The sequence below is a fragment of the Alexandromys fortis genome, unplaced genomic scaffold (genome assembly GCF_014885135.2).
Source record: "Alexandromys fortis isolate MF-2015 unplaced genomic scaffold, M_Fortis_MF-2015_v1.1 scaffold_258, whole genome shotgun sequence".
Classification (NCBI taxonomy): domain Eukaryota; kingdom Metazoa; phylum Chordata; class Mammalia; order Rodentia; family Cricetidae; genus Alexandromys; species Alexandromys fortis.
The window spans coordinates 764,370-787,683 of NW_026068132.1; the positions used below are offsets into that span (position 1 = coordinate 764,370).

Genomic DNA, 23,314 nt, shown 5'->3' on the forward strand with positions numbered 1-23,314 from the left:
TTTCTCCAGGGCATTCCAGATCTAGACGGGCTGGGACATGCTGAGGCAGAGGAATTTCCTTGGCTCGTTGGGAGATAGTAGCTCCTTTGTGGCTCTCTCTTCTCCAAACTGGAGGTAAACATGTTAGTAGTAAGTCCTTGTAATCATAGTCCCAGCAGCTATGTATTTTTACAGCATGGGCCTGGCACCAGCTAAAGACACGCACCAGTATCTCACTTCATCTCACAGCATTTGTACTTAGCGAGAAGAGGAAGCCAAGAAATCCTCAAGGTTTAAAGGCGCCACTGATAGTAACCAGGTTCCAAAATGGTGGGAACAGCTTAGCCGCTAGAATGATGGTCTAGCATGCAGGAAGTCCTGGGCTCAATTCCTGGCTCAGGATCAATGGGGATAGGTTCATGCTTATAATCCCACTACTCTGGCAGTAGAGGCAGGAGGATCCGAAGTCCTGGCTACATTGTGAGTTCAAGACCAGCATAGGATACATGAGACACTGTCCATTCCCTAACCTCCATAAAAAAAAAAAACAAATCCGGTGTGTGTGTGTGTGTGTGTGTGTGTGTGTGTGTGTGTATGTAGACATAAAACAGGTAGAATTAGTAGTCTCCAAGGAGCTAGGAATTAGGAATTGTGGATAAGGTCATTCCTACCTTCCTCCAAATGATCAGTTCCCTAAGCGTCCACCTAACTCCTCTCCCAGGTCTGTAGGAGGCAATGTCTCATATTCAGGCCGCACTGCTTCAGAGAAAGGGTGAGGAGGGGCCTCTTTCCCTTGGGTCATCTTTAACCCTCACCTCCAGGCTCCCAGATCTGATATGGGGGCCTTGGTCCAGGTGCCAGGCTGCCTTCAAGTCTATTTTCCACTTCCCTTCTCTGACTGGGAGTCCAGCTAGGTGTGAGGCAGAACCTTCAAGGAATTCTCTCGGGCGGGATTACTATGCTAATGAGATGCAAATAAGTACCCGGTAAAAGGGTTGAGGAGAGAAATCAAAAGGGAAGTGAAGAAACAGGGCGGGGTTGGGGGTGGGGTGTAGATTTCTAGTTAAGTAGGAGCCGAGGCCTCTCTGGAGAAAGGCATTCTTTCTAAGGACCCTTGGTGGGACAGAGGAAGGTAAGTCTGTTGGTTTGCGACGGCTCAGTCACTTCCACAGGTTGGACTCTACCACATTTCACTACCCGACCAGGAGAGCTGAGGGTAACTTGGTGGGTACTTTGCGCTCTTGCTTTGGCAGCAGGACGGCCCTGCTTACAAGTATTCGCTCCCTCGGCTCCCGACTCACAACGCAGGAGTTGGTCCCAGGATCCCTCTCTCTCAGGCGCTCACCTCTAGAAAAGGACCACTGACTGCTAAGTACAAATCAAAGGGGCTCTCAGCTTTTGGCCAGCTTCTGGGTGAGATCCGCCTGGGCAGGTCAGCTGGAGGCTGTTTAAAATTGCAAATCTCTCCCCTACCTTCCAACCTACCCTTCCTCTACAGAAGAATTTCAATTGCAAATTTATTTCTGCCTCATGCACCCCCTACCTATTTCTCCCGCCCCCCTTTTCCTCAGTGTTTCCCCCCCCACACACACACTCTATTTATCAGACTGTTGTGGTCAGGGTGCCCACCCCCCCCAGTTCTAATCCTTCCATTTCCTCTCTTTTATCTCCAATCTCCTCTCTCTGGAGCTCCAGGTCCCTGTTTTCCTTTCTCTCTTTTTTTCTTTTTCTTTTGCCCTTCTTGCCTTGAACTGGATTTGGTACGGAAGCCTCTAAAAGCCCACCCTAACCTGCTACCCTCGGGCCAAGATTCGTGTTCACTCTGTCCCTCCGCCATTGGCCATTTCTTCCCGGGGTTCCCAGCATTTCTTAGGAGCAGCTCTCCTGTGGGGCGAGTCTCACAGGAGGGTGAAGGAAGAAGGCAACTGTCCCAGACCCGACAGGACGGCTCAGAAGGAATGGGAGAGAAGGCGGCTGTGTTCTGGAGGTGGGGGACCGGGGAGGAAAGGGCCGCGCCTCTGCAGAGCAGAGCAGAGCAGAGGGGCTGCCGGGGAGGCAGCGGCGGCAGTGTGATTAGAGCAGAGATTGATGCGAAGGGGCGCCACAGACGGCAGAGAGAGTCAATAAAACGAGAGGATCACATTAGAAGCGACAGAGAGAGCTTTAAATTACAAGGCTGCTGCCACCACAGGGGTGGGGTGGGGGGGGGTGGAAGGAGGGAGCCCTGGAGCCAAGGGAGGGTGGAGAGTTCTGAGGGCGTAGTCGCCCAGAAAGATGGATCATCAGCTCTAAAATGGCCCTCCCTCCGTCTTGTGAGTCCCCTTGTGGCCCTACCTCTCTAATGCTCCAAGCCCCTCACCAGGTTGAGGCGGAGAGCAAGGGATGAGCCCCAAAGGAATTGTTACCTCCCGGTCCACCTGGTTTTTCGGTCGGCCCTTTCCTTGGGAAGGAAAGCACAATGCTTTCAAAGCAAGGCAGGGGCTGGGCGGTGGTGGTGCACACCTTTAATCCCAGCAGAAGCAGGCAGATCTCTGTAGTTCGCGGCCAGCCTGGTCTACAGAGTGAGTTCCAGGACAGCCGAGGCTACACAGAGACCCTGTCTCGAAAAACCAACCAAACAAAAAAAGCATGGCGGGAATTAATGTCCCCCAAACGCAAGGCAGTCGCAATTACTGACTTAAAGAGGAAGGCAGGAGAGAGAGAGAGATGGGGTTGGGAGGACGGGGGTAGCACGACTCACATTAGGGCCCAGAGAGCGGAAGTGAGGCCAGGAGACAGAAACAGAAAGGCTTAAATTTGAAGTTGCGGAGAACAAGAGCAAGATCTTTAACGCAAAGCCCTGCAACTGGAGACACCTCGAGAATTACTAGTGTGTGTGTGTGTGGGGGGGGATGGTCCAGTACTTAAATGCAGTCAGAGATAGGAGAGACTCACCCCTCACTGACAGGCCAGGGAGCCCAGGCTGGCCCACAGAATTGGGTGCGACTAGGAGGAAAAGAAACACCACTGCTCCCTAGTGGTCACAGAGGGAACATCACCAAGTCCCGGATACCCTCGGAAAAAGCATAAGCAAAGCCTGCCCCTCTCCATTTCCTCAGGCTCATTAAAGGACAAAAGGTTTTGTGGAAAAGTCTGTCAGAGAAGCAGCATTACACTTACATACCATGATTTTCACATCAGTTTCCCAAACATTTTTGTCATCGGTCAGCCTTCCCTTAGAGTCAATTCACTACTTTTTTTGTGTGTGGTGCTGGAGGCCACACACACACACACACACACACACACACACAGCAACAGTTCAAACAGTGAGATACTCCCAGCCCCGAGAGATATTTAGATATTTACCATTTAAGGTGGAAGAGCATGGGGGCTAGGATCCATGCAGATGGCCATCCTGCTGGTTCCACCCCTCACTAGCTGTCAGCCTTGGTGAGATGTTTATCCAGACTATTTCCTCTTGTGGAAAAAGGGGAGTAACTACATGAGGGCCAGAAAAGGCAACGTGAAGTGCGCATGGCCTGGGTGTCAGTGAGGTCTGTTCTTTACCTTCTGTGGTGGCTGTCTCTTCCCCTGGGGTAGAGCACACGGTCTGAGGTAAGGCTGACATCCCTCCTGCTGTGTCTCTAGATGAGGATGGCTGGGTGGGCAGGATTCAAACCCAGGCTCCCAGCCTTACATTTCACTTTCTCTCTCTCTCTTTCTTTTTCTTCCTTCTTCCCTCCCTCCCTCTCTCTCTTTTTGAGACAGGATTTTGCTCTAGAGGCCAGGCTGGCAGTGGACTACTGTGCCCAGCTCCAGTGGGAGCTCCTGTGCAACTCTTACCTGGCACTGGGTCTGGAGAGACTCCTCATTTCAGAGCAGGAAGAGGAAGCTTGCCTAAGCTCACCCTCAGGCTAGGTGAAGCAGCTAATGCTGAGGTCTGAACTTTTGTTTGTTTTTATTGATTTTTATTGAGCTCTACGTTTTTCTCTGCTCCCCTCCCTGCCTTGCCCCTCCACTTCAACCCTCCCCCAAAGTCCCCATGCTCCCAATTTACTCAGGAGATCTTGTCTTTTTCTACTTCCCTTGTAGATTAGATCTATGTATGTCTCTCTTAGGGTCCACACTGTTGTTTAGGTTCTCTGGGGTTGTGATTTGTGGGCTGGTTTTCTTTGCTTTATGTTTAAAAACCTCTTATGAGTGAGTACATGTGATAATTGTCTTTCTGGGTCTGGGTTATCTCACTCAATATGATGTTTTCTAGCTCCATCCATTTGCCTGCAAATTTCAAGATGTCTTTATTTTTGTCACTGCATCTACTTTTTAATGCATTCCTTTATTTTATTATTATTATTTTTTGATTTTTCGAGACAGGGTTTCTCTATGTAACAACACCACAGTCCTGGAACTCACTCTGTAGACCAGGCTGGCCTCAAACTCAGATCCGCCTGCCTCTGCCTCCCAAGTGCTGGGATTAAAGGTGTGTGTGACCACTGCTGGCCCCGCATTCCTTTATTTTTGTGTTTATAGCCACTGAATCTAGGGCCTCAAGAAGCAAGCGCACTCCCACTGAGCTACATATGTGGACCTTTTATTTTAAAGGTTTGTTTTTTATTAGTTTTAATTCTGTACACATGTGTGCCCACGTGTGTGAGTGTAGGTGCTGGTGGAGACCAAAGACATGTGGTCCCTGGAGTTACAGGAAATTGTGAGTCCACAGACATAGGCGATGGGAACCGGGTCCTCTCCAAAAGCAGTAGGTGCTTAGTGCTCTCAACTGCTAAGCTATCCCCCCCCCCCCCTTTTTCCCCTGAAACATGGTCTCATCATGTAGCTCTGGAACTCTCTCTAAAGACCAGGCTTCCCCACGTACTAGAATTAAATGTGTGTACCATCATGCCCAGCCAACCCCTCCTTTGATTTTATTATTTTTTAAAAGGAAATTTCAATTTTTAAATATATTCTTTATGTTCTGTCTCAGCTTCTTCATTATTATTTATTTTATGTATATTGGTGTTGTGAGGGTGTCAGGGCCCCTGGAACTGGAGTTACAGACAGTTGTGAGCTGCCATGTGGGTGCTGAGAATTGAACGTGAGTCCTCTAGAAAAGCAGTCAGTGCTCTTAACCACTGAGCCATCTCTCTAGCGCCTGAAATTTCAATCTTTTTTATTTACTCTGTGTGTGTATGTCTGTGTCTCAGTGTATGTGTATCTGTGTGTCTGTCTCTGTTTCTGTGTGTGGTGTGTGCCTGTTCTGTGTCTCTGTGTGTGTCTGTCTCTCTGTGTGTATCTCTCTCTCTCTCTGTGTCTGTCTCTGTGTATCTGTGTGTGCGTGTGTGTAGATGCAGGCACCCAATGTGGGTCCACAGATCTGGCAACAGGTGCCTTTATGCACCGATCTGTACTATTTGCTGGCCCTCTTTATTTTCTGAGATAGGATCTGACTAAGTTGCTCTGGATGGCCTTGAATTCACTCTGTGGCCCAGGCAAGCCCAAAACTTGTGCTCCTCCCAAGCACAGAGATCACAGGCCTGAATCAGGCAAGGCCCAGCTTCCTTCTGCCACATTTAAAATGATAATTCCTCTCCTGATCATACTTTGAATTTAGAAGGGAAATGAAAGTGCACTATCCCAGCTTCCATTTTGATTCTACCCACCTTCCCACTGATCGCCCATCCTCATGAATATTTAAGAAGTGCTTACTTAGTGTAAGAGAGGGAAGTGAGTGCAGAGGAAAGTGGAATAAGCAGACTAGGCTACCAAGGCCAAGGTGTGGAGGTGAGCTGCAGGTCGATTTGCATATGCAAATACTGCACGTCTTCAAGACTGGCTGGTGGGCCGTCCCTAGTGTGAGGAAGGCTACTTGGAGGCTCCTTTATACCTTGCAAGAAGCTTAAGGGCAGGTTTGAGGGAAGCCAGTGAGATCTGAGGAGAAAGGGGGAAGACTTAGAGGAAGATGGAGGCGGGTGGGAAGGGGGACGGGGTGGAAGGGCAGCTGCGGGCTGAAGCCACCACACACACTATCAGGGACAAGGTTTTCTGAGGTGTGTTCACCTCTAGTAGGGGTGAGTATCCAGGAGAAGAGCATGCCAACCGGGTATTAGATGTCCTAGGACGGGGCATGGGGCCGCTCTGGTGCACAGGTCTGCATGACCATTTTTTAAAGACTATGTATTTATGTCTGTGTGTGAGGTTGCTGGGTGAGCGAAAGTGTCATTTCTCCCAGGGGCTGGAGATGGAGGCCGTTGACAGCTGTACCAATGCAGGGACTAGGAACTGAACTCTGGAAGAACAGCAGTATCAATAGCTTCTGAGCCTTCTCTCGACTCCCTCTGTGTGTGCACTGGAGCGACTCAGAAGGCCACATGTTTCGCATGCCTCAAGCCTGGAAGGCAACATTGAACCCTGCTCAGAAAGAACCCTCTCGCAGGAGCACTTAAAAGTGAGGAGGCAGAGGCTGGTGCCCTTAAATTTAGACTCACCACCATGCTTGGTCCAGGCATGAGGGATCTCTGAAAGATTCTTTGAGTTTGGAAGACTGTAAGGTCTCTTCAGGTTTTTCTGGTTCTTCAATTTGATGTGAGTTTGTATGTGGCTAACAGAGTTTGTGAGGATGCGATTTGTTACAGTAATGGAATACTCAGATGAATACTCAGATTAGCACTCCCCCAATCTCAGAAATGAACCATAAACTAACATATGTGTCTGGGGAAAACATCACAAGGTTTTATCAAGAACAGTCACCAGTCTGTCAGATGCAGAGGAAGGAGGATGAGAATTCTGCACTGAGAAAAGCTACTAAGCCATGTGATGTGGCAAAACATAGACAAGGATTATGGGTTAATTTAGGTTGTAAGAACTAGTTACTAATAAGCTTGAGCTAAGAGACCAGTTTATAATTAATATAAGCCTCTATGTGTTTCTGTGGGACTGAACAGCTGCAAGACAGAAACTTCTGTCTACATTTATGTGATGTGATAATGTCATTTAAATACTACTACAACAGCCTTGCCTGTAATCCCAGCTACTCAGAAGACTGAGGCAGGAAGATCCTAAGTTTGAGCCTGTCTGGGCAAAAACTGTGGAGCCCTATCTCAAAATAAAAAGTGCCAAGCATGGTGGTGTGCACATGTAATCCCAGCACTCAGGAGTCAGAAATAAAAGGAACAGGAGTTCCAGGCAACCTTGGCTACACAGTTACATAGAAGCCTGGCTCAAAACACCAAAAATAAATGCATAAATAAAAAATATGTACAAAAGGCAGCTCTAGAAAGATGCAGCTCAGTGGTAAAACACTCGCCTGACATGCATGAGGACCTGGTTCAATCCCAACCACTACTAAATAAATGAATAAATAAGTAGATCATATTACAACTACTACTACAGTTTGGGTATCTCTATTCTGAACATCCAAAGTAGGGGTGGGTATATGCTATAGGGGGGTGCTTGCCTTATATGCATGGGGTCTTGGGTAATAGTCAGCACTGAATGACACAAACAAACTCTCCTGGGCTTGGTGGCCCATGCTTATAGTCCCAACGTTCAGGAAAGAGACAGCAGGATTGCTGAGTTGAGGCCAGCCTGAGTGGGACAGTGAGCTTGGGTCTAGCCTACTGTTAAGGCTTTGTCTCAAACAAATAAGAAACCAAAAGAGGAAGTCCAAAATGCTTTAAGTGAGTTTTTGAGCAGCGCTGTGATTCTAGTACCGCCTACACCCACACTGTGAGTATGAATCGCAGGCATAACACACGCGTACTGATGCTGTGGAGAACTTTCCTCTTCCTTCTGGGGCAGGGGAGCCGGCAAAAGGGTTCAGAACACTTGTTGTCCTTGCAGAGGGTCCCAGCATACCACTCAGCCACAGCAATCCTCTAGCTCCAGGGGCTCCAGAACAAACATCCACACCGACGTGCACACAGGCATACATATCACTATGAGTTCAACGATAGCCTGGTTTAGACCAGCCAGGGCTATGAGACCCTATCTCGAAAAACAAAAAATGAAACAAACTTCCAAAACTTTAAAAACAAAACGAAACCTATTTACTTCTGGCTGATGTTAGGCACTGGCAGGCTTGCAGGGCTCTAAGACAGAATCCACCTCCCATTACCTTAGGAAAGGGTGGAGGCAGCAGAACTTTGTTAAAGACCACACACCTTCTTGTTCAGAGGAATGGAATCTGAGCTCTTCCTCTGGCCCTGGGTGGAGACGAGGCATTCTGATTTGCCTTAAATATTAGAATATTGCACGTTCTTGCCCTCTCCCTTAGATCCAACTTAAGCTTGTCAATCACTTGAGCAGGATACCAACCGTTAGGAAAGCGGATTCACCTGAGGGCGAGCTAAGGAAACGGGAGAACTAATTATCCCTTCTATGCGCTACCTTACTTGTAAGTCCCAGAAGCCCCTCCTTTAATGCAGCTGCTTACAGATGTTCACTGCTGAGCCTGACTGCATTCCTGAGTTCTGGCTCAAAAGTTTAACTTTTCCTTTCTATTTCTTTGGACGCCTGCCAACATCCTAAGAGGGCTTGCTCTAACTCCGGGCTTTCCCACTGTTTTCTCTGAAGTCCTCCAACATCCACAGTGCCTTGCAGACCTACAGCTGGTCTATATACTCAAAAGGCATCTGCTCTTCTTTCCCACCCCCTTTCTCTTAGCCCAGATTTCCAGCTCGCCTGTCCTCTCATTTTTCTCTCACATTTGAATAAAATGGCCTCAAGCTTTCTCTTAAGACCATTTTGATTTATTTCCTTTTGGGTTTTTTTGTTTATTTGTTTGTTTTTTGAGACAGGGTTTCTCTGTGTAACAGCCCTGGCTGTTCTGGAACTCACTTTGTAGACCAGGCTGGCCTCGAACTCACAGAGATCCACCTGCCTCTGCCTCCAGTGTGCTGGGATCAAAGGCAAGCTCCAACACTGCCCAGCTTATTTATTTATTTTTTCCCCCAAAGGCAGAATCTAAAGCTTTAGTTGACCTGGAACTCCACAGGTAGCTCAGGCTGGCCTTGAATTTGTGGAGATCCAGCCTGCCTCTGCCTCCTGAGGGCTGGGATTAAAAGGCGTGTGCCAACACACCCAGCTTTGCTTTTAAATTCTTCTGTCAGTAATATCAAGAACCCATAAGTGACATTATACGTTTAAAAGATTTTATACACACACACACACACCCCATGATTTTCACGTTTAGACTGCTGTGTGCTGTCTCTCTCTGATTGAGGATGCTCCACCTGTAGCTATAGTAATCACAATGCTGACATTTTTAGCATAGGGTCTGGTATACGCCAGGCACGCACACAGCCACTGAGATACACTCCTAGTCACAACAGCCAACATCTTTAAACATCTGCTGGGTGACAGGGACCGTGTGGCGCCCCGGCAGGCATCACAACCCTGACCGTCCACTACTGTCTGACCGCAGCACAGACACCTCTTCGTCCCAGTCCACAAACACGGACACAGACTGAGAGGTCAGTGGTTTTTAAAGTCTCTTTTAGAAAGCAGAGTCGTGGGCCAGCAAGATGGCTCAGCGGGTAATGCATTTGATGCCAAACCTCATGACCCAAGCTCAATCCTCGGGACCCAGACGGTGGAGAGAGAAAACAGATGATTTTCGTGTGCTTACCCGCTTTGTGTGCTTATATACTCACACAGAAATTTTTTTATATCAATACCTATATACAAATAAAAGCATATTTTCTTTTTAAAGGAAGTAGCCAGCATGGTTGCGCACACCTTTAACCTTGGCATCCTAACACTAGGGAGGCAGAGGCAGGTGTATCACTGTGAGTTTGAAGCTAGTCAGAGTTACACAGTGAGGCTATTTCGATGATGATGATGATGATGATATAAAGTGGGATGTACTTGGAGCTTGGGTGGCCTGGCCACAGGGCCTCTGCTCTTGGCTGGCGTGCGGTCTGAAGAGGCCTTTTTGTTTGTTTTCCTCTGTGTAACAGCCCTGGCTGTCCTGGAACTCGCTCTGCAGACCAGGCTGGCCTTGAACTCAGAGATGCGCCTGCCTCTGGGATCAAAGGCGGCGCCACCACTGGCACTGGCCTGTTGGAACTGTTCCACTGCCCTGGTGCGTGTGCTGTTGCTCCTCTTTGGGCCTGAAGGTGCAGGGTGGTCTGTCTGTACAGGAAGCTGGGGCAAGGGGAGGGCTCTCTGAATGAGGTCTATTTATGTCTCTTTAAATTCTAAGTTGGGGAGATGGCTCATCAGATGGTACATGCTAGACAGCCTGAGTTCGATCCTCAGAAGCTACATAAAGATGGAAGGGGAGAACTGACTGCAGAGTTGACCTCTGACCTCCATATACACACAAGAAAAGATAATTTTCAACAAGTGAAAAGTCTACATGTGTATCCATATTAGCACATGAACTCCATCAAGCAGAATGATGTTACTTAAAAACAAAACAAAACAACCCAGACTTGGGGACAGACCTGGTATTGGATTCTGGTTCTAGTCTGTGGAATGGAAAGGACCCCAGCCGTGTGGCCTAAAGCCTCAGATCAGGTCTTTTCACATGCTCTAAATGGCAAGTAGTGTGTCATGGAGTTCTGTCCCCTTTAAGACTACCACTTTGGGTGCAATCAATCGGTAAAATAGCCACCTCTCTCTGGGCACACGCCTTACTTCCTGATGGGGGAATGTTGGAAATGATTGCTCTTTGGCTGTGTGTGTGGCAGGTGGGGGAGGTGGCCTAGGTGCAGGCCTACTGGGGCGCCTCTTTGGGGGCTAGCGAATGTGCTAACCTCAGGCAGGCATGCTCTGAAGTGCGGGGCTCACAGGGCTGTTGGCCCTCGCTTTCCGTTCTGCATCGTGTGGTACGCTCTGTGTGTGTGTGTGTGCGTGCCTGCAAGTGCTTGGTGGCCGGCTGGCGGCTGGCGCAGTGTTTGGGGTGGTGGTAATTACTTGGATGGCCCAGCCCTAATGAGTGTGATCTCGTTACACTCTCGCCGCTTCTAATGGAGCTAACCTCATTTCACAGCCATTAGAGATGGAGATGAGGCCCCGCCCACTGGCCCCACCAGCTGCAGCTTTCGCAGCTCTGGCCATGCTCTTCCCTCCTGCTCGCCACCACATTCCACCTCTCTTTCCCCGGCTTCCTTCGGGCCCCATTGTTCTCTCCTCTGTCTATCTCTCTCCTCTCTCCTTGCTTCTTATGTTTCTCTGCTGTCTCCTTTTGCCTTCAGCTCTGGGTTGCGTTACTTCCATTCGTGGCCTTCCGTACGGTGCCTGTCCTCTGTCCTTCCCATTGCCTTCTCTCTGTCCTCTTTGGCACCCTTCCCCTGCCCTTCACCTCTGATGTCCTTCTCCTCCCCCACACCGCCCTGTCTGGCCAAATGTCCCGGGGAAACCAGCAAAGACAAACAAAAATCAGTGACTTCATTATATTGGATAATTTCCCACTTCAGTTCCTCCCATAAGGGTCATCACCCGCATGGCTCGAACTCAGGACTGACCTGGAGCTGAGTTAAGGCCCTCTCCCTCCTCTTGGGCTGTCTGGATTGCCTGGGTAGGGAAGGGTTCAGACTATCCGCTCTCTCTGAGGTTCTGTTTCTGTCCACACAACCCTCCCTCCTTTTTCATTTAAATTGCGGGACCCCTCTCATCTCAAAGTCACGTCATCTTCCATCTCTATCCCACTCTTAGGGCCCAGGCTGTCCAGAATTTTTTTAAAGAGTCTCGGGCTGGCCTCAAACTCCCTGCTGTAGCTGGTGACCTTGAACTCTGAGCCCTGCTTCCACTCACTAGTGCTGAGACATAGGCCCACGTCCTGGTGGCCACTGTGACTGACTGTCCAATACCCTTGCTTTTTCTTATCTGCTCTTTTTTTTCCCACTCTCCAGCGCACTTCAGTTCCTAAGGCACCAGGATGTATCTCTGGGTTTGTAGAAACTGCAGAGTCTGAAGAAGCCAGAGGTGGAAACACGGGATGAGGTAGCTATAAAGCAGGGAAGAGGCCTGGGAGGGAAGAGGGGAGACTGGATGAGAGGACTGGAGGGAAGGGGCAGAGGGCCTTTGGCTTGTATAGCCAACAAGGAATGACACTTTTGAGTATGGGAAGGAACTGACTCCATGTTTCTCCTCTGAGGAAACAGTCCAGTCCTCTGCCGTCCTTCATTAAGAAGCCAGATGACTGGCAACCAAAGCTTGACCTCTCACTCGAGCCCAGAGAGGGAGAGGGAGAGCTGCATTAGCTGAGACTGGAGGCTGCACTGGGGAAATGTCCACACTTACACTACAAATGTACTGCCCACAGCCATGCAGCCCCGCCAGCCTGGCGCTTGCGTGCTACAGACAGGGTGCATGTCCCCATGCATACACCATTTCCGTAGATGGCTCTGTTGCGAATTCCAAGGCCTGATCTTTAGTTCTGAACCAATCCTGTATTCCTGCTCAAACACAGGAGGAAACGCAAGTACGCTGAGGGGTGCTGAGCTGCCTTCACAGGTCATGGAAAGAAAAGAAGCTGCGCCCAATGCTGCTTGCTTGTAACCCTGGGATTTGGGAGGGAGAGGCAGTAAAGCGCAGGAATGCGAGGTCAGCCACTGCTATGTAGTAGTGAGTTTGAGGGCTACAGGAGCCCTCCCCCCCCCCCACCAAAAAAGATAAAGAATCCAGGACTGCGGTAGGAGTATCCCTGTCAGTGAAGGCCAGCCTGGTTTTTGTAGCAAGAGCCAGCCTAGTTACAACTAGACAACAGAGCCTTGTCTCAAGAAAAAGCTAAAAAAAGAAAGACTTCCCCATCCCACCAGTAAAGCTAACGCAGGAGGAGATCTGCAGGAGGAGGTCTGGACATGATCTCTTTCACCGCTGCCTCCCAGTCCGGGGTGGGTGGAAAAGGGATCGGTAGACAGTGAGTTCACTGAGGCTTTCCCAGAGAGCACAGGGGCCCGGGGAAAGCGGGTGGTGGGATGCCCGGAGCTTAGTGTGAGGAGTCTGAGAAGAAAGATGGAAAAATCAATGAAATGAGTTTCTAACAGTGAGGTAAAGGACCGCCATGTCGACAGCTTGTCACCTGCTGCAAAATATGAGCTGCCCAAGTCTGGGGCGGCTGCTGACAGCACACATAGCTGCCACTGTCCTCCCCTTCACCGCCACCCCCACCTCCACCCCTTCTGCTGCCAGCTTCCTTATCTCATGCAGGGTCTTATGCCTCTTTCGTGCAGGAACAGGACAGGTCCTAAGGCCCTGGTTTGAGGCCCCTTTCTCCTGGAAGGCTTCTTTCTGCAGCTTCACTCTGACACTCAAAGTGAGCTCTGTATCTCATGATTTTTCCCAACGATCAGCAGTCAGATGTTAAGGTATTTTCCTCCAGGGTTGTTTACCCCAAGGTTTGGGCAGCAGTTCATGCCTAGCTCTTATCTTCTGATCCACTTGGCCAGTGTTCACGTCCCTGTAACCCCTGTAAGACAGGTGTCTAAGGTGGGTCTGTATTGATTTATGAACTTTTGTGGTCATCGTGTGTGCGTGTGTCTGAGTATGGCTGATTCAGTTTTAGCCTCATGACAGGGAATGGGGTGAAGATGCTACTTCATATTTGCCTGCTCTTTGAAAAACACCCCGGGCCTTTTCTGGAATCTGCCTCTTTGTCCTCTGTATCCTCCCTAGGCTCCCTGGATGGCTCATTCCCATTATCTTTATAGACTTCCCAGGTCCGCCTTGAGAGTTAGTTTGGCTGCCTTCAGCCCTGAACACCGCCCCTCTTCGGGCTGCTGGCCTTTCCCCGTTTCTGATTTCCCGACTTGGCTATGTATGTAGACTGAGACTAGGAGGCAGGACGGGAGTCAGGACAACTCTCAGACTCTGAACATTTGCTCAACAGGTGTTTATGAATATCTGTGTGACAGATAGTGCGAAATGTGACAAAGCAATTAGAAACTGGAGGTAGGTATGGTGCCTCAGACCCAAAATGTTAGAACCTAGGAGACCGTAGCAGGAGAATCTCGAGTTCCAGGTCAGCCTGGGCTACAGAGTGAGACCTTGTCTCAACCCTCCAACCCACTCTCCTCCTCTCCTCCACATTCTATGCAGGCCTCAGTTTACACTCCGCTCTGCTCCTCTGGATTCCCAGCTTTGGCTTTCCCTCCTAAACCCCACACCAGTCCCCTGATGCTTTCAGCAGTTCTTCCGGTTCACAAAGCCTTCTTTCCTCTTCCGTGGCTGTCACTTTCAGTTCTCTTCCTTTTTTGCCTGCCTCTCTATCCTACCATTTCAACCTTGATGCCCCCTGCCTCTTGAGGTCACTTCCTCTTGCTTCTTTCTGTCAGGATGTAGCAAGCCTCAGACACTCACAAAGTAGTTTGTGACAACTGTCCTGAGCTAAGAATAGCGAGCTCGAGAGAAGCAAAGTCACTGCTACAGACAGGAATCCTATAGACATGATTCTATCCAGACCCCAGTGCCACATGTGATGCAGAGGGGCAAGTTGTTCCTATATGGGTCTCAATACGGCAACACCAGCTGCCTCTGACATCATGGAGGAGGGACCCTGTCAGGTTGCCAAGGCAACCCAGCAATTTATGACATCAGAGGCTTGAAGTCTTTGGTTCTCAGGGGGCTGGGAAGATTCAAGTTCCTGTCATTTGAAGTAAATGGGAATTCTACTCTTTCATCTCTTTGCTGTGTTCTCCTGGCTTGGCAATAAAATACAGAGTGACTGATGGGGCTGACGGAATGGATGCTGGCGAGATTCTCTGTCTCTCTTCATCTCTGTAATTTTTTTCCTCACAAGCATCTCTCTTTCAGGGCCCAGTGGTAGGCTGCGGAGCCATTTTTTCCAAATTGCTCACCCCCTGCAGGGCTCCCTCTTTGCCTTGGTCTTGCGCACTGGAGGCATTTGTCTCCTTTGATGCCCCACTCTTTCCTCTTCTCCCTTTCCAGGGCTCTGCGCGGCTCTGATCTGCTCCAGCAGGCCTGCCTTCGCCACCCCTTTACCTTCTTTGTACCATACTCTGTTCCACCTCGTCTTACTCCTCAATTCCTCCCTTCCCCCACTCTACCACTAGACTCGCTTCATATTGCTTTTGTTGACCCCTCCTCGGGAACACTCTATCATCTTTCTCTTTCCTCCTGTCCAGCTATCCACTCATTTATTTATCGAATCATCTCAGTTTTTCATGAATTGCTTCCCAGTTCCTCCCTTTTCCTCCTCATCCCGTATATATTTCTTCATTTCCTCTGGCCATCACTTCTTTAACCCATGTGTTCTCCCGCGTCCATCAGCTGCCCATGTCTACCTCATCTTTTTATCCTTTTAAGCTGCTGGAGTCTGGAAAAATAATGATGGGTTTAAACCCACGACAAACTCTCCAAGTCCCCTATCCACGTTTACCACCCTTTAGACTGAATGAACACGGCCCTTGCATAAGGTAGGTTTTCTGAGAATAATCAAACCTGTCTCGTAAAGAATGTTGCTAAGTCCAAAGAGAATAACAGCAGGTTCCCATGAGGAAAATGAACTAAAAAGTGAGGAAAAGGCCACTGATATCTAGAAGGAACTGAAGGACGGGGGGCAGTCAGGTGGGGTGGAGCTAGAGAACATCCCCTTTCAAAATTAAAGTTGACAGTTAGCTGACATAATGGAACTGATTGATGAAGGAGTTACACGCCCCTGGAAGCCCATTAAATTGATTTCTTGGCCTTTTTATGTTCCTTCACAAAACATAACCCCCATCTCTCAATCAGCCTTTTGCTCGTGGCATCTGCTGCTGCTAGGGTTAAAACGCTGGGTGACAGGATAAGGGATAAAAAACAACAAACAAACAACCAAACAAAACCCAACTTTGGCAGACTAAGGAGGACAGGGAACAAAGATGGAGACTCTGCAAGGGAGTTAGTTCATCAGATAAAAGGATATGACAACAGGGTGAGGTAAACTGGAGGATAAAAATATATATACAATGGTAGAGTGGGGGAAGGGAGGAAAATGAAGTCAGCAAGGAGGAGGCTTGTGCTGGAAAGGCAGAGGACACACTGGAGACCCAAAGGCACATGGCAAACGAGGTGATCAACAATGCCAGAAGTTCCAAGGCTTCCCTGCTGAAGGCGAGCAGGAAGCTGTCATGCCCACGCTGAAAGGGCACTGGAGTCATCAGGGGTAGACACATTCCCTCCATCCCCTACTTTTCAGGACCCCGACTGTAGACTACCACAATCATGGCTGATAAGCAAACTCCAAAGTAGCTGGAAAGGCCACCGTTGTGCAGACAGACCCTGGAGGAGAGCCGTGGATGGCCCACCAGTCAGTCAGTCTAGGCGTGACACATAGGGACAGGGGTATGTGGTAAGGATCACTCGGATGAGAAGTGTCACAGTCAAGACAGTGGACACACGGAACTGAATCTAGATGGGGTGGGGAGCCAAGTGAAAAATGGCACAACCACAGATCAGTGGGGACGCAGGCACAGTGAGAAGCGTGGTCCAGAGCTCAAAAAATGATGAGGGGTATAGGAGAGCGGATGGCGAGTCGGGGTAGCAGGAGAAGCAGGGCAGGCACGCTTCACTGTGAATGGGGCTCCCCTCACCTACTTCAGGCAAAAATGAACATTAAAGGTATCCACTCCTCCTTCCACCCAGCACCCCGGCGCGCTAGCCCATCCATCAGCCTTCCCGCCCGGGTTTCTCCCCCCATCCCGCAGCCAGCTGAGGTCCTTTGCGCCGCAGGCCCCTCCCGGCTATAGCTCAGAGCCCTTGCACTCACCCAACCTCCCATTCCCTCCAGGAACCCCGCTCCTGGTACAGCTCGGCGCGGTACGTCTAGGCTCTCGCTACCCTCCGTCTGTCCCGCTGGCCCATATCTTTCTCTTCTCCATTTTCCCACCCCTACCTCTCTTCCCCAATCCGGCTCGCACGCCCTTTCTTCCCCACACTCCTGTCCTCTTCGTCCCGGCTGTCTGTCCGTCCGCGTCCCCTCCCCCAGCCCCTTCCCGTCCCTCTCCGTCCCCTCCAGTAGCAGTCTCCCAGCGCCTCCTCTTTTCTCGATCTCGAGATTCGGAAGAGCATGGAAGGGAAGGAGAGTGAGAGGCAGAGGAAGAAAAAAAAAAGGAAAAGGAAAAAAAAAAAAACCCAACCCCGCAGCATCGGAAATCGATGCACTTACACCTCAGCTGGAAGCAGGGACGGGAGTCGAACCGCGGCCGCCAAGCAGCGCGAGGCGGGGAGGGGAGGGGGCGGCTCTTGGAAGGGACTTCTCCGATGTGTTGATTCCTTTTTGCCCCTCCTCCTCCCTCCCTTCAGCGCTCGCTCCGGGGCGTCGGGGACGGAGATGGAAAAATAAATAAATTCACGGCGGTGAGGGAAGTGAAAGAAAATAATCAATGCTATTTGGCTGCGGCTGAAGTGTTTTCCCGGCTTCGTGAGTGGGTTTCCATTGATTCACCCTGGGCACTGGCTTGCTCCCTGTCTCCTCCTCCTCCTCCTCGCCCTCCTCCTTCTAGCCCTCACTCCTCCGCCTCATTCACTGGCTGGAGCCGAGGCGTCCCACACAATGGAATAATCAATACCCAGGCGCCCGGGGCAGCCCCACTGAGCAGGTGCAGCGACCCGCCCGCCGCAGTGCATGCCGGGAGCTGTAGTCTACAGGCCTCCGCCCTCTATAGACGGCTAGCGCCAAGTCAGCCCCAGTCCCAGGAGGCAAAGACCTGGCAGGGGCCAGGATCTTAGGGGCGGGGCCGGACAACCTTGCCACACTACTTCCGCCTTGACTCAGGCGCTGGGTCTACCCTATTCCTGCAGAAAGGGCACGTTCCTTTAAACACTCGTCCCCTCCTCTTTTATCCTGCTTACACTAGCCATAAGTGTGTTGTTTTAAATCACTGTTAGAGCAAGCTGTTTTCTGTAAGCTGCCCAGAACCGTCGGAGACCCATCATTGTTTCATCTCTTTCTAGCTGTGTCGTTTCCCTTTTGACTACTAGAGCCTTCTCTCTCATAACAATTACTTTGACGTCTCCCAGGGTGGCTGTCTTCTCAACTCAGTTGCACTCCCCCGATTGGGTGGGGAGAGGGGAGGCTCTGGTTCCTTCTCTTCAGCTTGTCAGCTCATCAGTTTCTAAGATTCTAAAACACTATACAGGAGTTCATTTTATAGTAGTCTTACCAAGTCTTACCAGTTCAAGAATGCATGGCCAAAAAACAATAGTACCATTATGCAAACGTCAGTGTTCTGATTCTGGAGCCTAAACTAGCTGATAGGGCATATTTTTCTTAAAGGACAACAATAGCAGAAACTCCTGAAATTGAGGGTGGGAGAGAAACCATTGTCTTGAGTTTCTACCATGTAACAGTTGAGTTTGTTAATGCATCTTCAATCCTCTTTTAATTGTGAGGCAGAACACTGAAAAAGTAGACTTGGGGAGGTGGAGTGGCTTGTCCAAGGGCAATGGTCTACCAAGTGAAGCAGAGTCGACCTTGAGTTTTGCTGGAGTCCAGTAAACAACAGATGAGCTTCAAGCTAATGAGAAGGGTTGGGGACTGGGGGTGTTTCCTTCCCACTCGGTTCTTTACTTTCCGTTTTGTTGACCCAGAAAGCACTGATATCTTTTGTATTCTATAAGATCCAACCCAGTAGACCAGAAGTAGCAGCTTGTGTAACACCAACCCATGTTCAAAATGCCATGCTTGTAAACCAGGGACCTTCCCGTAATTCCTCCCCGGTTGTTATAGAGACATAAGGAAGCAGGTGTCGCACTTGACACCTATCACAGAAGCAAGCCGAGAAGGTAGCAGTGTCTTCGTTCAGAGGCAGAGACAAAGTTAAGGTCTACAAATACACCACAGGATCCGGGTAAGGTTAAGGACCCGTCTCAGGTTCCGAGAGCAAACAGAGAGTAATTCCCATGTCTGTGTTTATTTTTGTTTTTGTGTTTGTCTTTTCCAGACAAGGTCTTGCCTTTAGCCCAGCATGACCTGTAGCCCCTAGCCCAGCATGAGTCTGTAGCTCAGACTCACCTCAAGCTGTGATCCTTTTGCCTCAGCCGCCCCAAATGCTGGCATTACAGATGTGTGCCTGTACAGATGTGTGTGCTCAAGACTGCTGGAAATGGACAGCTTATCCTGGCACTCACTCATGGCTTTTTTTTCAGGCTGCCACTCAACTGTACTTCAAGCCATTGTCTGCTTTGATACTGACTGGGTGCTGTAGCTAGCTTTTGGTCCTTTTATTCAGGAAGTTAGTTCTACCCAGGTCTCCAACAATCAGAATCCCATTACATTCTCTTTTTCTTCTCCTTCTTCTCCTCCTCTTCTAGAATTAATTTTTAAGAAAAAACTTCAGTGTGGACTGGAGAGATGGCTCAGCAGTTAAGAGCACTGACTGCTCTTCCAGAGGACCCGGGTTCAATTCCCAGCATCCACGTGGCAGCTCACAACTGTCTGAAGATCCAGTTCCAGGTGATCTGACACCTTCACACCAATGCACATAAAATAAAGTTAAATAAACCATAAGAAATATTTTTTAAAAAATTTCAGCGTTTTGTCTGTAGTACCCGAGGAGTCCAGAAGAGGGCGTCAGATCCCCCTCTAACTGTGTTACAGGGGCTGTGATCCGCCATATAAGTGCTGGGACGGTAATTCCAGCCCTCTATTAAGAACAGCAAGTGTACTTAAGTGCTGACCCATCGCTCCAGCTTCTCCATCACATATCTAATTCATATTCAAAATATCACTTCCTCCGCTGATAGAAAGTTTCCCACTCGCCTTTATCCTAATCATTCGTACCATTTTGTATTAGATCCCTTCTAAAATTCCAGGATAGAGGTAGGGCATGATGGCTCACACATATGACCCAGCACTCACTCTAAGGGGGATCAGGAGTTCCAGGCTAGTTTGGGCCACATGAGAGCCTTGTGTCAAATAAAATAATAAAATAAAATAAAATCATAAAAACATTCTAGGTGGCTAAACTGAATTACTCCACTCACGCGCCAGACCATTACCACTGACCAGCCCTTAGTGGGCAGCCATAACTGCAATACTTGAGTGGGCTGTGTCTCATGGGGCCCACCCACAGTCCACGTTGGGAGGGGTTGGGGTCTGGAGCCTAAGCTCTTTGCATTCTCCTCTTCACGTTAGCCAACCCCCAATCTCCTCCTGTTAAGCTTCAGGTAGAGCCCAGCTGGTTAACGCTAATTGCATGTTTCTTATCACCATAGCGACGGGTGGGCATGAAAGGTGAGGGGGCCCCTTGGAACTACATTTCCCATCATGCACCAGGCCCCGGATGCCAGGCTCACGCTGAGGCTCGAGATCTTGGCCCATGCCCCGGCTCCAGGAAGGATCCAGGATGAGCAGCGGGCGAGAGGATGGTCTCGCTCCTCTTGCCTACCGGGTTGGGTTGCACGTAACCTAACAGACCTCTCGGGCTTAGCTTGTCATCGGCACCGCTACACCGGTCTAATATGGCCGCTGGTGCTAGGTCCGGACCCGCGCGTAAAGAGCCAGGGCCAAGGTCCGGAGCCGGAGACTGCTCCCGGCATTCCTCGCGGGTGTAGCGTGGGTTCCCTTCCCCCATTTCCGGGTCCCAGGAGAGGGAGACCCTGGGGTCTTGAAGAGAGTTCTGAGGTTCAGCTGGTCGGTGCTGTGCGAAGAATGACAGGACACTCCGAGCACTGAACCACTGGCCTGGGTGGCAAGGTGTAGAGAGATGTGGAAAGGTCTTCAGCATCAGGGCCTGCTTTCTAGCGAGCCTTTGGCTTGAAGACATTATCAGCACTAGCATTTAACTGGAGACCTGTTTTCGCTGCAGCACGCTGAAATCTCGAAGTAGAACCCTGTGTCCCTGAGGCAGAGCTCTGAGCCAGTGTATGTGCGTGCCTCTTAAATTCATCCAGGACTAAAGGGTGTGTTTGTGGGGGGGGTCTCTGCTGACTAATCGTACCCATGAGCACGCAGTGAATTCTTTGCCAACCTGTGTTGCAGGTAACATGGCCCAGGGCTTGATTGAAGTGGAGCGAAAGTTTACCCCAGGGCCTGACACGGAAGAAAGGCTGCAGGAGTTGGGGGGCACCCTGGAGCACAGGGTCACCTTCCAAGACACCTACTATGATACTTCTGAGCTAAGCCTTATGCGGTCTGATCACTGGCTGCGACAACGAGAAGGTAGTGGATGGGAGCTCAAATGCCCTGGAGTAGCAGGTATCCCAGGATCCCACAACGAGTATGTGGAGCTCACATCGGAATCGGCCATTGTGGCCCAGCTGTTGGAACTGCTTGGGGCTGAGGAGCTTGGGACTGCAGGTGTGGCTGCTGCCTTGGGTTCCCTGAAGCTGCAGGAAGTAGCTAGTTTCGTGACTACGCGAAGTTCCTGGATGCTGGCCTTGTCTGGAGCCAGTGAAGAGGAGCCGAAGCTCAGAGTGGACTTGGACTCAACAGACTTCGGCTATGCTGTGGGTGAGGTGGAGGTCATGGTCCGGGAGAAGGAAGAAGTACCAGCTGCCCTAGAGAAGATCTTCAGCTTCAGCACCCTGCTTGGTGAGGGAGACGGGCTCTCTGATGCCGCCCCTGCTTCTCATTTAACCTCACTGGAGACCCCCCCCCCCCCCCGCGCCCCCGCCGCCGAGCCATAGAGTATCATTTTTATAAGGGAACTTTTTTTGTGGCGACTTTCTCAAAGGTCCAGTTTGTTTTCACGTCTGTAAAATGGCTTTCTATTCCATAGTAGCTAATTTGGATTTAATTCTCGTCTCCAGTCTTAATCCTCGGTATCACCTCATTTAATTCCTCTAGTTCTGTGTGTCAGGCCTTCCCATAAACTTCCGTTTTCTCTTTGAACTTCCTACGTCCTCATTATCCCCTTGGCTTTTTCTTCAGTCTTCAGTGTAGCCCCGGTAAGGCCTTAAACTTGTGATCCACCCCAGTGCTGGGATTGCAGGTGGAGGTAGCCACACCCTCTGGGCTGTGCTTTTGGCTTGGAATAAAGACAAGAACGTTATATTTGTTTGGGGCGGGGGGGGGGGGGTACTTGGCAGATTTTTCTGTTTCCATGCTTAGCTCTGACAGACAGCGGGGCCCCGCATTTCAGGGTTTGTGCACCCCACAGGTCCCGACAGTCCTAGGGGGCTGAACCTCTTAGAAACCACACATGGCATTAGTTTCCCGCTGTGGGTCAGCATGCCGATGCCCATTCTCAACACTAGCAGCCAGTGGTTAGAAAGGAGATGCTGTGAACGCCACTGCGCAGTTCCTGTTCTCCATTTTCCATAGCCTTTGGTTCTCTTCTGTACTTCCCTGCGTGTGCTTCATCACCAAGCTAGCGAGCTCGGGCTTGCCTAGATGGGCGGGACTCTTGATTGGGCGAGGGGGGTGATATGTGACATGGCTTGGCTCCCCTGTCTTGGGATCATTTCTCATGGCTGGAGAGGCTCAGGCGTGGCTTTCCAGCCACACAACCGCGTAAATCTTTGGGCTCACCCTTCTGCAGTCCACCTGCGGAGTGGGTGACGTAGAGAGGCTGCTTGGTTCTTAGTACTGTGTTGCAAACTTTGGAGTCCTGGCTGGGTGGGCAGAGAGCAAAGCGAAAGTGTGTTTAGTGGTTGCATCTGTCTCTTCCTTCCCTGTCCCCTTCCCTGCAGGAGTGCCAGCACAGGAGAAGGCACCTGCCAAGCTCATGGTATACCTACAGCGCTTCAGGCCTCTGGACTATCAGCGCCTGCTCGAGGCAAACAGCTGCAGTGAAGCCACGGGGGACTCGACATCCTGACAGTTTCTGGGAGCAGGGTTCACTCTCTATAAGGGAAGGGAACTCTCCAGAGCTGCCATCCACACCTGGACCCACCGTGCCCTTCCCTTCCGACAGGGCCACTTTTGTCTCCGGTTCCGCCTGGTCTTTCACCCATCCTCAGCTGCCCTTCTTTTGAGCCCTCCCTCATTGCCTCCCTCATCCGTCAGATGTAATCTGTGGGCCGCCCCTCTCCCCTGGCCGCTAAGCAGCCTCCATTGATTTCCGCTCGTGTTTATAGGATTTCCACTTAGCTGTGATCAGTAGTTAAGCACAGGAAAATCCCTTGCCACCCCCCCTCCTGTGGTCGATGCCATTGATTCTGCCAGCAGCTCTGAAGCCGCCTTACAGCTGAGTTAGAGATGCGGGGAGCAGCAGGGATTCCCCTGCCTTGGGGGGTAGGGAATAGCAACAAGGCTGGGAACCGGCTGGGAACTTCTGTTAGAGATCTGGAACTCGGCTGGGTCTGCCGCTGTGTCCAGAGGATAGAGCCCCCTGGGTGGCAGTTTAGAGACAAATTTGCTCTCCAACCCAGAGACGGGGAGAAAGAAAATCATAGTTGAGACAGGTTCCTGGGGTCTCAAGAAGTCATACATCCTGTGGAGAAGGCTCTACCCTCGCTCCTAAACATTTTC

General features: G+C 50.3%; 2 protein-coding genes across 7 annotated transcripts in view; one reads left to right on the forward strand and one right to left on the reverse strand.

Annotated features, from left to right (window-relative positions):
* Positions 1-17,506, reverse strand: part of Zfhx2 (zinc finger homeobox 2) — a 34,391-nt gene extending 16,885 nt beyond the window's left edge. Inside the window, exon 1 of one of the 2 annotated variants that reach the window (XM_050126155.1) lies at positions 17,066-17,506. The gene's annotated coding sequence lies outside the window, so the exon portion shown is untranslated. The remainder of the gene's footprint in view (positions 1-17,065) is intronic. The other variant, XM_050126154.1, reaches the window with a different exon arrangement.
* Positions 17,507-20,194: 2,688 nt separating this feature from the next.
* Thtpa (thiamine triphosphatase) lies at positions 20,195-23,221 on the forward strand. 5 transcript variants are annotated; one of them, XM_050126142.1, is made up of 3 exons: positions 20,195-20,291; positions 20,882-21,433; positions 22,534-23,221. In XM_050126142.1, the coding sequence occupies exons 2-3, from the start codon at positions 20,887-20,889 to the stop codon at positions 22,659-22,661; spliced, it is 675 nt and encodes a 224-aa protein (XP_049982099.1). In that variant the 5' UTR covers positions 20,195-20,291; positions 20,882-20,886; the 3' UTR covers positions 22,662-23,221. The 5 variants fall into 5 exon arrangements, with proteins under 5 accessions (XP_049982099.1, XP_049982098.1, XP_049982102.1 ...); XM_050126141.1 differs by having other exon boundaries at positions 20,206-20,411; XM_050126145.1 differs by having other exon boundaries at positions 20,275-20,802.
* The last annotated feature ends 93 nt before the right edge of the window (positions 23,222-23,314 follow it).